Below are 13,546 nucleotides of genomic sequence, written 5' to 3'. Positions count from 1 at the left end.
ATTTTGGGAATCCCGGGGGGTTTTGGGGGGTCTCGAGGGGATTTGGGGGAGTTCTGGAAGGATTTTTGGGGTCTCGCGGGATTTTTGGGGGAGTTTTAGAGGGATTTGGGGGGTCCCGCGGGAATTTTGGGAATCCCAGGGGGTTTTTGGGGGTCTCGAGGGGATTTTGGGGGAGTTTTAGAGGGATTTGGGGGGTCCCGCGGGAATTTTGGGGGATTTTTGGGGGGATTTTTGGGGGTCCCAGGGGGATTTTGGGAATCCCAGGGGGTTTTTTGGGGGTCTCTGGGGGATTTTGGGGGGTCCCGGGGGGATTTTGGGAATCCCAGGGGGTTTTTTGGGGGTCTTGAGGGGATTTTGGGGAGTTCTGGAGGGATTTGGGGGGTCCTGGAGGATTTTAGGACTCCCGGGGGGTTTTTTTGGGGCGTCCCAGGGGGGTTTTGTGAATCCCAGGGGTGTTTTTGGGGGTCCCGGGTGGATTTTTTGGGGGGTTTCGGGGCGATTTTGGGGCGTTTGGAATAAGCCACGCCCACTCGCGTGACCACACCCACTTGGGGCGTGGCCAGCCGGGCTAAGCCCCGCCCCTTACCCCGCCCACAGGTTCTGCTTCCGGCGCGCGGGGCCGCGACCCCCCCCCAATAACGGAGCCGCGACCCCCCCCCAATAACGGACCCGCGACCCCCCCCCAATAACGGACCCGCGACCCCCCCCAATAAAAGAGCCGCGACCCCCCCCCAATAACGGACCCGCGACCCCCCCCCAATAACGGACCCGCGACCCCCCCCCAATAAAGGACCCGCGACCCCCCCAATAAAGGAGCCGCGGGACCCCCTAAACCTCCCCCAAATCCACCCAGCACCCCCCAAAACCCCCCCGGGAGCCCCCAGAGACCCCCCAAAAATCCACCCGAACCCCCCAAAATCCCCCAAAGACCCCCAAAATTCCCCCAGGAGCCTCCAAAGTCCCCCAGAGACCCCCCAAAAATCCACCAGAACCCCCCAAAACCCCTCAGGACCCCCCTAAACCTCCCCCAAATCCACCCAAAATCCCCCAAAATCCCCCCAAAAATCCACCAGAACCCCCCAAAATTCCTCCAGGACTCCGACGTCACCATCACACCTTTTATTTTGGGGGAGGGGGTCGCACACGGAGACCCCTCCCCAGCCCCGGGGACCCCCCTCACCCCCGGGGGAGGGTCCCAGAGACTTTGGGGGGATTTTGGGGGGGATTTGGGGAATTTTGGGGGGGTTTTGGGGGGAATTGGGGGGATTTTGGGGGTATTTTGGGGGTTGTTTTGGGGGTATTTTGGGGGGATTTTGGGGGGTTTTTGGGCGGTTTTGGGGGGATTTGGGGGGTCCCGGGGGTCTCAGGGGTCGGCGCCGCCCCCCTCGAGCTCCCAGAGGCGGTGTCGGATTTTGGGGGATTTTGGGGGTCTTTGGGGGGTTTTGGGGGGATTTTGGGTGATTTTGGGGGTCAGGGGTCGGCGCCGCCCCCCTCGAGCTCCCAGAGGCGCTGGCGGATTTTGGGGGTTTTTGGGGGGGATTTTGGGGGGTTTTGGGGTGATTTTGGGGGGTCCCGGGGGTCTTTGGGGTCTCAGGGGTCGGCGCCGCCCCCCTCGAGCTCCCAGAGGCGCTGGCGGATTTTGGGGGGATTTTGGGGGATTTGGGGGGTTTTTGGGTTGTTTTGGGGGATTTTGGGGGGTTTTGGGGGTCCCGGGGGTTTTTGGGGTCTCAGGGGTCGGCGCCGCCCCCCTCGAGCTCCCAGAGGCGCTGGCGGATTTGGAGGAGGGGGCGCAGGAGCCCCCCCGGGACCCCCCGGCCCAGGCGGAAGCCGCGGGTGGGCAGCAGCAGAGGGGGGTGCTCCGAGAAGCTCTCGAAGATGTCACCTGTGGGTGACACAATGGGGGTGACACAGGTGTGACACAGGTGTGACACAGGTGACACAGGTGTGACACAGGTGTGACACAGGTATGACAAGGAGGTGACACGGGTGTGACATGGGGGGTGCTCCGAGAAGCTCTCGAAGATGTCACCTGCGGGGACAGGGGGGACATTGGGGGACATTTGGGGGGTTTGGGGGGGTTTGGGGACACTGGGGACACAGGTGTAACAAGGAGGTGACACAGGTGTGACACAGGAGGTAACACAGGTGACACAGGGGGTGCTCGGAGAAGCTCTCGAAGATGTCACCTGCGGGGACATTGGGGACATTTGGGGGGGTTTGGGGACACAAGGGGGGGGTGAGGGGGTGACACGGGTGTGACACAGGTGACACAGGTAACACAGGGGGGTGACACAGGTGACACGGGGGTGACACAGATAACTCAGGTGACACAGGTCACACAGGTGACACAGGTAACACAGGGGGGTGACACAGGTGACACGGGGGTGACACAGATAACTCAGGTGACACAGGTCACACAGGTGACACAGGTAACACAGGTCACACAGGTGGCACAGGGAGTGACACGGGGGGTGACACAGGTATGACAAGGCAGTGACACAGGTGACACAGGTAACACAGGTATGACAAGGTGGTGACACAGGTGACACAGGTGACACGGGGAGGTGACACAGGTAATAACACAGGTGTGACAAGGAGGTAACACAGATAACCCAGGTGACACAGGTGTGCCAAGGCAGTGACACAGGAGGTGACACAGGTGACCCAGGTGACAGGTAACTCACCTGTGGCAGCCGCAGCGCTCTCCTCGGGCCCGGGGCTCCAGGCGGGCGGCGCGGCCGCGGCCCAGTCGGTAGTGACACAGGGGGTGACACAGGGGGTGACACAGGGGGTGACACAGGGGGTGACACAGGACACAGGTAACTCACCTGTGGCAGCCGCGGCGCTCTCCTCGGGCCCGGGGCTCCACGCGGGCGGCGCGGCGCGGCCGCGGCCCAGCCGGTAGTGCCGCAGGACGTGGTGCAGCTGCGCCGGCGACAGCGCCGGGAACTCGGCCCGCAGCCGCGCCCAGGTGGCCTTGGGGACACGGGGGACACGGGGGACACGGGGGGACACGCTGGCACCTGTCCTGCCCAGGTGTGCCCAGGTGTGCCCCCAGGGGTGTTCCCAGTGTGCCCAGGTGTGTCCCCAGTGTGCCCCAGGTGTGCCCAGGTGTGTCCCCAGGTGTGCCCAGGTGTCCCCAATGTCCCCAGGTGTGTCCCCAATGTCCTCAATGTCCCTAGGTGTGTCCCAAATGTCCCCAGGCATGCCCAGGTGTCCCCATGGAGCCACCAGGTACGCCCAGGTGTGTCCCTAGGTGTCCCCAGGTGTGTCCTCAGTGTCCCCAGGTGTGCCCAGGTATCCCCATGGAGCCCCCAGGTGTGTCCCCAATGTCCCCAGGCATGCCCAGGCATGCCCAGGTGTGCCCAGGTGTGCCCAGGTGTCCCCACAGAGCCCCCAGGTGTGTCCCCCATGTCCCCCATGTCCCCAGGTGTGTCCCCAATGTCCCCAGGTGTGTCCCCAGGTGTGTCCCTGCTGTCCCCAGCTGTCCCCAGGTGTCCCCAGGTGCGCTCACCTGCTCCAGGCAGCCGCGGGGCGTGCTCAGCAGGTTGGCGGATGTGTCCCTAATGTCCCCAGGTGTGCCCAGGTGTGCCCAGGTGTGCCCAGGTGTGTCCCCAGGTGTGTCCAAGCTGTCCCCAGGTGCGCTCACCTGCTCCAGGCAGCCGCGGGGCGTGCTCAGCAGGTTGGCGGATGTGTCCCCAATGTCCCCCATGTCCCCAATGTCCCCAGGTGTGCCCAGGTGTCCCCAGGTGTGTCCCCCATGTCCCCAGGTGTCCCCACCTGCTCCAGGCAGCCGCGGGGCGTGCTCAGCAGGTTGGCGGATGTGTCCCCAATGTCCCCAGGTGTCCCCAGGTGTGTCCAGGTGTGTCCCCAATGTCCCCAGGTGTGTCCCCAATGTCCCCAGGTGTGCCCAGGTGTGTCCCCAATGTCCCCAGGCGTGCCCAGGTGTGCCCAGGTGTGTCCCAGGTGTGTCCCCAGGTGTCCCCAGGTGTGTCCAGGTGTGCCCAGGTGTGTCCCAGGTGTGTCCCTGCTGTCCCCAGGTGTCCCCAGGTGTCCCCACCTGCTCCAGGCAGCCGCGGGGCGTGCTCAGCAGGTTGGCAGATGTGTCCCCCATGTCCCCAGTGTCCCCAGGTGTGCCCAGGTGTCCCCAGGTGTGCCCAGGTGCGCTCACCTGCTCGAGGCAGCCTCGGGGCGTGCTCAGCAGGTTGGCAGATGTGTCCCCCATGTCCCCAGTGTCCCCAGGTGTCCCCAGGTGTGTCCCCAGGTGTCCCCAGGTGCGCTCACCTGCTCGAGGCAGCCGCGGGGCGTGCTCAGCAGGTTGGCGGTGGCCGAGAGTTTGCGGAAGAAGTCTCCGGCGATGTCTCCGAGGCCGAGGGCGCTGAGCCCGTCCAGCAGCAGGTCCAGGTTGGTGCGCAGCCGCACGCCCACCCACCACTGGAAGAACGGCCCCGCGCTGCCTGCGGGGCACGGCTTTGTTAGCATTTTATTGGCATTTTTTAATTAAAAAAATCGGGTTTTTAATGAGGTTTTTACAGATTTTTTTCAGATTTTTTTCAGATTTTTTACAGATTTTTTCCAGATTTTTTTTCAGATTTTTTCAGATTTCTTTCCCAGATTTTTTCCAGATTTTTTCCAGATATTTTATGGAATTTTTTTTTCAGATTTTTTTCAGATATTTTCCAGATTTTTCCCAGATTTTTTTCAGGTTTTTTCAGATTTCTTTCCCAGATTTTTTCCAGATCTTTTCCAGATTTTTTTCAGTTTTTTTTTCTATTTTTTTTACACATTTTTGTTAGGATTAATTTTGGATTTATTCAGATTTTTTAAAATTTTTTTCAGGGTTTTTTTTAATTTTTTTTTTTTTCAGATTTTTTTACAGATTTTTGTTAGGATTATTTAAAGATTTTTCTGGATTTTAAAAATTTTTACTCTGGTTTTTATTTTGGATTTTTAAAAATATTTTTTCAGGGTTTTTCTTCTTTTGGGTCTTTTCCAGATTTTTTACTTTTTTTTTTTTTTTTTTTTTTTTTTTTTTGGAGGTTTGTTTTCAGATTTTTTCATATCTTTTTTTCAGTATTTTTATAGATTTTCTATGGATTTTTTTTCAGATTTTATCGCCCCAAATCCCCTCTAAATCCCCCCTAAATTTCCCAAACCCCCCCAAACCCCCCCAAACCCCCCAAATCCCCCCCAAACCCCCCCAAAGCCCCCACCTTTCTCCATGAGGGTGTTGAAGAGCGAGGCGTTGGAGAAGAAGAACAGGTAGCCGAAGGTCTGCGAGGTCAGCTCGGGGTGGAGGCGGCAGCGGCGGCTCAGCGCCAGCACGGCCCCGAACACGGCCAGGGGGGGCCGCAGCCCCTCGGGGACCCCCCCCAGGTCCGGCCCGGCCCGCGGCTCCCCCGCGCCCACGAACGGGTTCGTGTCCAGCAGGGCGGGCAGGGCCGAGTACAGCGTCTGCGGAGGGGAGGAAGGGGTTAAATGGGGTTAAATGGGGGGTTTGGGGGGGATTTGGTGTCCAGCAGGGCGGGCAGGGCCGAGTACAGCATCTGCGGAGGGCAGGAAGGGGTTAAATGGGGGGTTTGGGGGGTTTGGGGGTGTTTGGGGGGTTTAGAGGGGGTTTAGGGGGGATTTGGGGGGGTTTGGGGTGGTTTGGGGGGTGCAACCGGGTGAAATTTGGGGTTCCCCAGGTGAGATTTGGGACCCCCCAGGTGAGATTTGGGTTCCCAACATGAATTCTGGGGTTCCCCAGGTGAGATTTGGGACCCCTAGGTGAATTTCAGGGTTCCCCAGGTAGGATCAGGACCCCCAGGTGTGTTTCGGGGTTCCCCAGGTAAATTTCGGGGTTCCCAGGTGGGTTTTGGGGTTCCCAGGTGGGTTTCAGGGTTCCCCAGGTAAATTTCGGGGTTCCCAGGTGGGTTTTGGGGCTCCCCAGGTAAATTTCGGGGCTCCCCAGGTGAATTTTGGGGTTCCCCAGGTAAATTTTGGGGTTCCCCAGGTGGGTTTCGGGGTTCCCCAGGTAAATTTTGGGGTTCCCCAGGTGGGTTTTGGGGTTCCCAGGTACATTTCGGGGTTCCCAGGTGGGTTTTGGGGTTCCCCAGGTGGGTTTCGGGGTTCCCAGGTGGGTTTCGGGGTTCCCCAGGTAGGGTCAGGACCCCCAGGTGGGTTTCAGGGTTCCCCAGGTAAATTTCGGGGTTCCCCAGGTGGGTTTTGGGGTTCCCAGGTACATTTCGGGGTTCCCAGGTGGGTTTTGGGGCTCCCCAGGTAAATTTCGGGGCTCCCCAGGTGGGTTTCGGGGCTCCCCAGGTAAATTTCGGGGTTCCCAGGTGGGTTTTGGGGTTCCCCAGGTAAATTTCGGGGTTCCCAGGTGAGTTTTGGGGTTCCCAGGTGTGTTTTGGGCCCACCTTGGTCAGGTAGTAGACGCTCTGCTGGAACGTGGACATGATGACCTCGTCCAGCACCCCCAGAGCCTCATCACAGCGCTCCAGGTCCCGCTCCAGCTCCGGGCACGGCCCTGAACCCGGGATGCACCCCAAAATACCCGGGATTCACCCCAAAATACCCGGGATGCACCCCAAAACCACGGGATTCACCCCAAAACCCACGGGATTCACCCCAAAACCCACAGGATTCACCCCAAAACCCACGGGATTCACCCCAAAACCCGCAGGATTCACCCCAAAACCGGGGGTCAGCCCCAAAATACCCGGGATGCACCCCAAAACTTGGGGTCAGGACCAAAATTCCTCCAAGAATTCCCTCAACAATCCCAGCATGGCCCCAAAACCCCAGTGCCCCCCAGTCCCCCCCAGTCCCTCCCAGTGCCCCCCAGTCCCCCCCAGTTCCCTCCCAGTACCAATTTTGTCTCTCCCAGCGCTGCTTTTCACCCAAAACGCGGGGATTTCACCCAAAACGCGGGGGGGTTTTCCCTCCCAGCTCCCTCCCAGTTGATCCCAGTGCCCCCCAGTGCCCCCCAGTTCCCCCCAGTCCCTCCCAGTCCCCTCCCAGTCCCCCCCAGTGCCCCCCAGCTCCCTCCCAGTGCCTCCCAGTCCCTCCCAGTCCCTCCCAGTCCCCCCCAATCCCCTCCCAGTGCCCCCCAATCCCCTCCCAGTCCCTCCCAGTTGATCCCAGTGCCCCCCAGTGCCCCCAGCCCCACCTTCCAGGTCCAGCTCCCGCTCCAGCCCCTGCAGGTGGCCCTGGGCGAGGTTCAGCAGCTCCACGGCGTTGGCCAACCAGAGCAGCAGCGGCCGCAGGTCCGAACTGACCCCGGCCAGGTCCAGCGCGGGCGGGGGGTCCCCGTCCGGGGGGCTGCGGGACACCCGAATTGGGGGGGGGCCTGGAGGGGGTCTGGGGGGTCCTGGAGGGGGTTTGGGGCTCCTGGAGGGGGTTTGGGGGTCCCGGAGGGGGTTTGGGGGTCTCTGGGGGGAGGTTTTGGGGGTCCTGAAAGGGGTTTGGGGGTCCTGGAGGGGGTTTGGGGGTCTCTAGGGGGAGGTTTTGGGGGTCCCAGAGGGGTTTTGGGGGTCTCTGGGGGAGGTTTTGGGGGTCCTGGACGGGGTTTGGGGTGTCTGGGGGAGGTTTTGGGGGTCCCAGAGGGGTTTGGGGGTCTCTGGGCAGAGATTTTGGGGTGGTTTTGGGGGTCTCTCACCTCTCCGGCTGCCTGTCCCCGATTTCTTTGATCTTCTCCTGCCAGGAGAGACCAAAGGACCCACTCAGTGCCCCAGTACGGCCCAGTATGGCCCAGTATTGCTCCCAGTTCAGTCCCAGTATCTCTCCAGTATCCCTCCCAGTTCAGTCCCTCCACATCCCTCCCTATCCCAAATTTCCCGCTCTTCCCCCCAATCCCCCCAACATCCCCAACGTGCCCCAAATGTCCTGGATGCCCCCAATTCCCCCCGTCCCCCCAATATCCCCAGTGTCCCCCCAATGTCCCCAGTGTCCCCCCGATGTTCCCCCACTCACCCAGACCGTCTCCCGCAGCATCCCCGCCACCTTGCCCATATTCTCCCCGGTATCCCCCATATTCCCTGCCCATATTCCCCCCACTTCCCGTCCCCCCAATGTCCCCCCGATATCCCCAATGTCCCCCCAATGTCCCCGATGTCCCCCCGATGTCCCCGCGCTCACCCAGACCGTCTCCCGCAGCATCCCCGCCACCTTGCCCAGCAGCTCGGGGAAATGTCCCGCCGGGAACTCTCGTGCCGCGTGGTCCAGGCACAGCCCCAGCAGGAAGGCGGGGGCCAGGACCCCCAAATCCTCCCCGGGATCGCCCCCCGGGGACCCCTCCCCGTTTTCCCCGCCGGGCCCCCCGCCCAGCTCCATGTCCAGGATGTCCCTGAGCAGCGTCCCCTCGTCCTGGGGCCGGTAGCGGAGCTCGGCGCGGGGGCTCTGCAGCGCGTCCCGCAGCGCGTCCCGCCGCTCGCGGGGGCTCCTCCCGCACCCCGCGCACCCCAAGACCCCCAAAAGCCCCGGGGCCGCGCGGGGCGCCGGCAGCCAGGCCGGCCGGGCCCCCTCCCCGAGCCGGGGGTCTTTGTAGAGCAGCAGGACGTGCTCCCCCAGCCCCAAAAGGTCGCCGGGGCTGAGGGGCGCCCGGCGGAGCAGCGGGGACCCGTTGAGGGTGGCGGGGGCGCCCCGAAAAGGCCGCACGGTGGCCGAGGGGGGGTCCCCGCCCGGCTCGCCCCCCGCCCCGGGGCCGGTCTGCACCAGGCAGTGCCGGGGGAGGATGTCGGGGGCGCTCAGGAAGGTGTCGACCACCGAGAACGGCCCCGAGTCGGATTTTGGGGGCGCGTCGGGGGTCTCCGGGGTGGGCGGGGGGGTTTCGGGGCAGCCCCCCGGTTTGTCGGGGCCGCCCCGGCGCTCCGGGCGGCCGAAGATGTGCTGGGGACGGGTCATGACGTACAGGACGAAGTCCTGGGGGGGAAAAAGGGGTTCAGGGGGGATTTGGGGTGAAAAAGGGGGTTTGGGGGGTAAAGGAGGGGATGGGGGGGCGACGAAAACGGGAAAATTTGAGGATTTCTGGTTGGGGTTTTTTGGGGAGGTGGGAAAAGGAAACCCCTGGAAAGGGTTTTTCAGGAAATCAGAAAAAGATTTTACTGATTTCCCAATTTCCAGGATTCCCGAGTCCACCAAAGGAACTTTTACGGGCGCTGGGGGAGGGCTGGTCAGGAATAAAAGGGTTTTTTTTTTTTTTTGGAGCGTTTTTGGGGTGGTTTCGCTGGGTTTGGGGGCTCACTCAGAAGGGCTGGGGGGTCACTTTTGGGGCGGTTTCTGGACTTTTACGGGTGCTGGGGTCAGGAATAAAAGAGGGGTTTTTTTGGAACGTTTTTGGGGTGGTTTTGCTGGGTTTGGGGGTCACTTTTGGGGAGGTTTCTGGACTTTTAAAGGTGCTGGGGTCAGGAATAAAAGGGGATTTTTTTGGAGCGTTTTTGGGGTGGTTTTGCTGGGATTGGGGCTCACTTTTGGGGAGGTTTCTAGACTTTTACGGGTGCTAGGGTCAGGAATAAAAGGTTTGTTTTTTTTTTTTTGGAGCGTTTTTGGGGTGGTTTCGCTGGGTTTGGGGGTCACTTTTGGGGAGGTTTCTGGACTTTTACGGGGGCTGGGGTCAGGATTAAGAGGGGTTTTTTTTGGAGCGTTTTTGGGGTGGTTTCGCTGGGTTTGGGGGTCACTTTTGGGGCGGTTTCTGGACTTTTACGGGGGCTGGGGTCAGGATTAAGAGGGGTTTTTTTTGAAGCGTTTTTGGGGTGGTTTTGCTGGGTTTGGGGGCTCACTCGGAAGGGTCGGGGGTCACTTTTGGGGAGGTTTCCTGTTTTTTCCCTCACCTCCTTGCCGTAACCCTGCAGCAGCAGGAAATAGGGGCGGTCCCGGGGGGGCTGGATCAGGCACTGCGACAGCAGCTCCAGGCTGGGACCCCCGTCCCCGGGGGGGGTGCCGGTGTCCGGGGGGGTGCCCGGGGGTCCCGGGGGTCCCGCGGGGGGGGTCCCGGCGGCGGTGTCGGCCCCCGCCAGGCTGAGCGCTTTGCGCTGCCGCCGCCGCGTGCTCAGGTTCATGTCGCTGATGCTGCGGCGCATGGCGGGCGCGGGGTCCCGGGGGTCGCGGGGGTCCCGGGGGTCGCGGGCCGGGGCCGCGGGACCCCCCGAGGCCGCCCGGGAGCGGTTCCGGTGCAGGCGGCGCGGCTGGGCGGGCAGCCCTGGGGAAGGGGACAAAGGGACAAGGACGGGGCGGGTCGGGGGCGTTCGGGGGTGGCACCGTGGGAATGTGGGGAGGGGGCTTGGGGGGCAGGATAAGGGGGGAGTTCCCCCCACCCCCCGGGGGGACATTCCGGGGGTGACAGTAACGGGGACACGACGAGAACGGGACCCCGATTAATTATGGGGGGGGGGGGGGGGTTTAGAGGGGATTTGGGGGATTTGAGGGGATTTGGGGGGCATTTGAGGGGATTGGGGGGTTTTGAGGGGATTTGAGGGGATTGGGGGGTTTTGAGGGGATTTGAGGGGATTGGGGGGTTTAGAGGGGATTTGGGGGAATTTGGGGGGATTTAGAGGGGATTTGGGGGGTTTTGAGGGGATTTGAGGGGATTGGGGGATTTAGAGGGGATTTGGGGGATTTTTAAGGGGTTTAGAGGGGATTTTGAGAGAATTTTGAGTGGTTTAGATGGGATTTGGGGGGTTTAGAGGAGATTTGAGGGGATTGGAGGGTTTAGAGGGGATTTGGAGGGTTTAGAGGGGATTTGAGGGGACTGGGGGGTTTAGAGGGGATTTGGGGGATTTTTAAGGGGTTTAGAGGGGATTAGGGGAGAATTTTGAGTAGTTTAGGTGGGATTTGGGGGGTTTTGAGGGGATTTGAGGGGACTGGGGGGTTTGGAGGAGATTTGAGGGGACTGGGGGGTTTAGAGGGGATTTGAGGGGAGTTTTAAGGGGTTTAGAGGGGATTTGGGGAGAATTTCGAGTGGTTTAGATGGGATTTGGGGGCTTTAGAAGGGATTTGGGGGAATTTTCGTTGTTTCGAGGGTCTTTATGGGGAATTTGGGGGAATTTCTGGGATCTAGGCGGGATTTGGCGTCCAGCAGCGCCCGCCCCAGCGTGGCCACCACCCCTCCGGTCGCGGTCGCCACTCACCGGCGCTGTCCCCGTCGTCATCCGCCGCTCTCTCCAGGTCCTGCCTGCGGCGGATCTCGAACCGCCGCGACCACCCCGCCTTGGGCTTCCAGAGCTCCTGCAGCACCAGCGGCCGCTCCCAGTCGCCCACCTCGCGCAGGTGCTCGCCCTGCCACCCTCCTCCTCCTCCTCCTCCTCCTCCTGCTGCCCCTCCGGGCCGCCCCACCACGTCGCACAGGGCGAACTGGCCGAAGTCGTCGGGGTCGAGGCCGTAGCGCTCCAGAGCCTCCCGGACGAGCTGGCGGGCGCTGGAGCGCGGCGTGGCCAGCACGCTCTTGTAGTTGGCTCCTCGGGAGATGGCCCCGCCGAAGATCTTGAGGATGCAGGGCGGCTGCTGCGGGCCCGCGGCCGCGCCCAGCGGCTCTCCCGGCGGCTCGCGGAGCTCGGACAGCTTCTTCTCGCTGGCCCAGCGGCCGCTGGTACCGGTGCTGGTGCCGGTGGTGCCGGTGGTGGTGCCGGTGGCGCGGTGGAACAGGTGCGACAGGCGCTTGTGCCGCGGAGGTTTGGGTTTGGCCGCAGTGGGGCGCGGGTCCGAGGGGTCGCTGGCGCGGCTCGGGGTGTCCGAGGAGGTGGAGCTGGGGAGGGGGAAAAAATGGGGGAAAAAGGGGGAAATGGGGGAAGTGGGGTTAAAGGGGGAAAATTTGGATTAAAGGGGGAAAAATGGGGGAAATGGGGAAAAAATGGGGGAAATGGGATTAAAGGGGGGGAAATGGAGTTAAAGGGGGTAAATGGGGTTAAAGGGGGAAAAACGGGAAAATGGGGTTCGGGGGGAAAAAATGGGGGAAATGGTGCTCAGGGGGAAAAATGGGAGTGAAATGGGATTAAAGGGGGGGAAATGGAGTTAAAGGGGGGAAAAGGGATTAAAGGGGGAAAAAGGGATTAAAGGGAGTGAAATGGGATTAAAGGGGGGGAAATGGAGTTAAAGGGGGGAAAATGGGATTAAAGGGGGAAAAATGGGGGAAATGGGATTAAAGGGGGGGAAATGGAGTTAAAGGGGGGAAAATGGGGGGAAAGGGGGGGGAAAGTGGGATTAAAGGGGGAAAAAACGGGGGAAATGGGATTAAAGGGGGAAAAAAAAGAGGAAATTGGGTTTGGGGGGAAAAATGGGGGAAATGGTGTTCAGGGGGAAAAGGGATTAAAGGGGGAAAAGGGGGGAAATGGAGAAAAATGGGTTCAGGACAGAGAAAACGGGGGGAAAATAGGATTAAAGGGGGGGGGAATGGGGGAAATGACGGTTCAGGGGGAAAAACGGAGGGAAATGGGATTAAATGGGGGAAATGGAGAAAAATGGGTTCAGGACAGACAAAACCCGGGGAAAGTAGGATTGAAGGGGGGGGGAATGCGGCAAAAATGGGATTAAAGGGTAAAACGGGGAAATGGGGTTAAGGAGGGAGGAAACGTGGGGCAAATGGGGTTCAGGAGGGGAAAATGGGGGGGAAAGGGGTTCAGCAGGGAAAAAATGGGGGAAATGGGATTAAAGGGGGGAAAACAGGGAACATGGGATTAAAGGAGGGAAAATGGGGGAAAATGAGATTAAATGGGGGGAAATGAGATTAAAAGGGGGGGAATGGAGGGAAATTGAATTAAGGGGGAAAAAACGGGGGAAAAAACCCTAAACAGGTCAATCAAGGGGGGGTTGGGGGGGAATGGGAGGAAGAAAGGGGGGAAAGGGAAGGGAAAAGCCTGAGCAGGTGGATCTAGGGAGGGGATTTGGGGGGATTCAGGGGGGTTTTGGGGTCGCACCGGACGGAGCCGGCGCTGGGCCAGCGGCGGCTCATCTTGGCCAGGCGTTTTTTGGGGGAGTTGATCCAGAGCCCCACGGGGAAATGGAGCTTCCCGAAGCGGGGCGAGCCCTCCTTGCGCTCCTCGGGAAGCATCGTCTGGGGAGCACGGGGAGAAAAAAGGGGATTTTGGGGCACCCTCCTGAGACCCCGGCTTCCAGCAGCACCCGAACCCGCAAATCCCAACTCTGACCCTCACAGAACCCCTTTCCCACCCTTTTTTCCCCAAAAACCCCTCCAAGCCCCCCTTTCCCACCCTTTTTTCCCCCAAAACCCCTCCCAGGACCACCCAAACCCCATTTCCCACCCTTTTTCTCCCCAGAACTCATTTTTTTTCCCTTCAGACTCCACCCGGGACCCTCCAATCCTCATTTTTCCTCCCTTTTTCCGCCCTTTTCCCCTCTTTTCCCAGCCTCGATGCCCCCCAGCCCCCTTTTTCCCCCCCAGGACCCCCTCCTTACCCCGGTGGCGGCTCCCCGCGGCCTCTGCGGTGCCGAATTCCCGAATTCCCGGAGAATTCCCGGAGAATTCCCCCGTCCCGGTTTCCCGGGGGGGGCAGGAAGGGCCGAGCCGGGCCAGGAAATCGGGGTGGGGGGGCCGGGAAGGGCGGGGGGAGGG

General features: G+C 60.9%; 1 protein-coding gene across 1 annotated transcript; it reads right to left on the bottom strand.

Moving 5' to 3' along the window:
• Positions 1-1,711: 1,711 nt before the first annotated feature.
• On the bottom strand, positions 1,712-13,546 carry RASIP1 (Ras interacting protein 1). Its single transcript, XM_072921604.1, has 12 exons — positions 13,390-13,546; positions 12,891-13,027; positions 11,109-11,722; positions 9,813-10,180; positions 8,122-8,904; positions 7,643-7,680; positions 7,154-7,305; positions 6,402-6,511; positions 5,214-5,454; positions 4,285-4,457; positions 2,829-2,976; positions 1,712-1,882 (listed from the first exon to the last, which is right to left on the bottom strand). Exons 2-12 carry the CDS (start codon positions 13,022-13,024, stop codon positions 1,728-1,730), a joined length of 2,916 nt encoding a protein of 971 aa, XP_072777705.1. The 5' UTR covers positions 13,025-13,027; positions 13,390-13,546; the 3' UTR covers positions 1,712-1,727.

The sequence above is a fragment of the Taeniopygia guttata genome, chromosome 37 (genome assembly GCF_048771995.1).
Source record: "Taeniopygia guttata chromosome 37, bTaeGut7.mat, whole genome shotgun sequence".
Lineage (NCBI taxonomy): Eukaryota > Metazoa > Chordata > Aves > Passeriformes > Estrildidae > Taeniopygia > Taeniopygia guttata.
The sequence above is the reverse complement of the archived record's forward strand: the minus strand, read 5'-3'. Positions and strand labels throughout refer to the sequence as shown.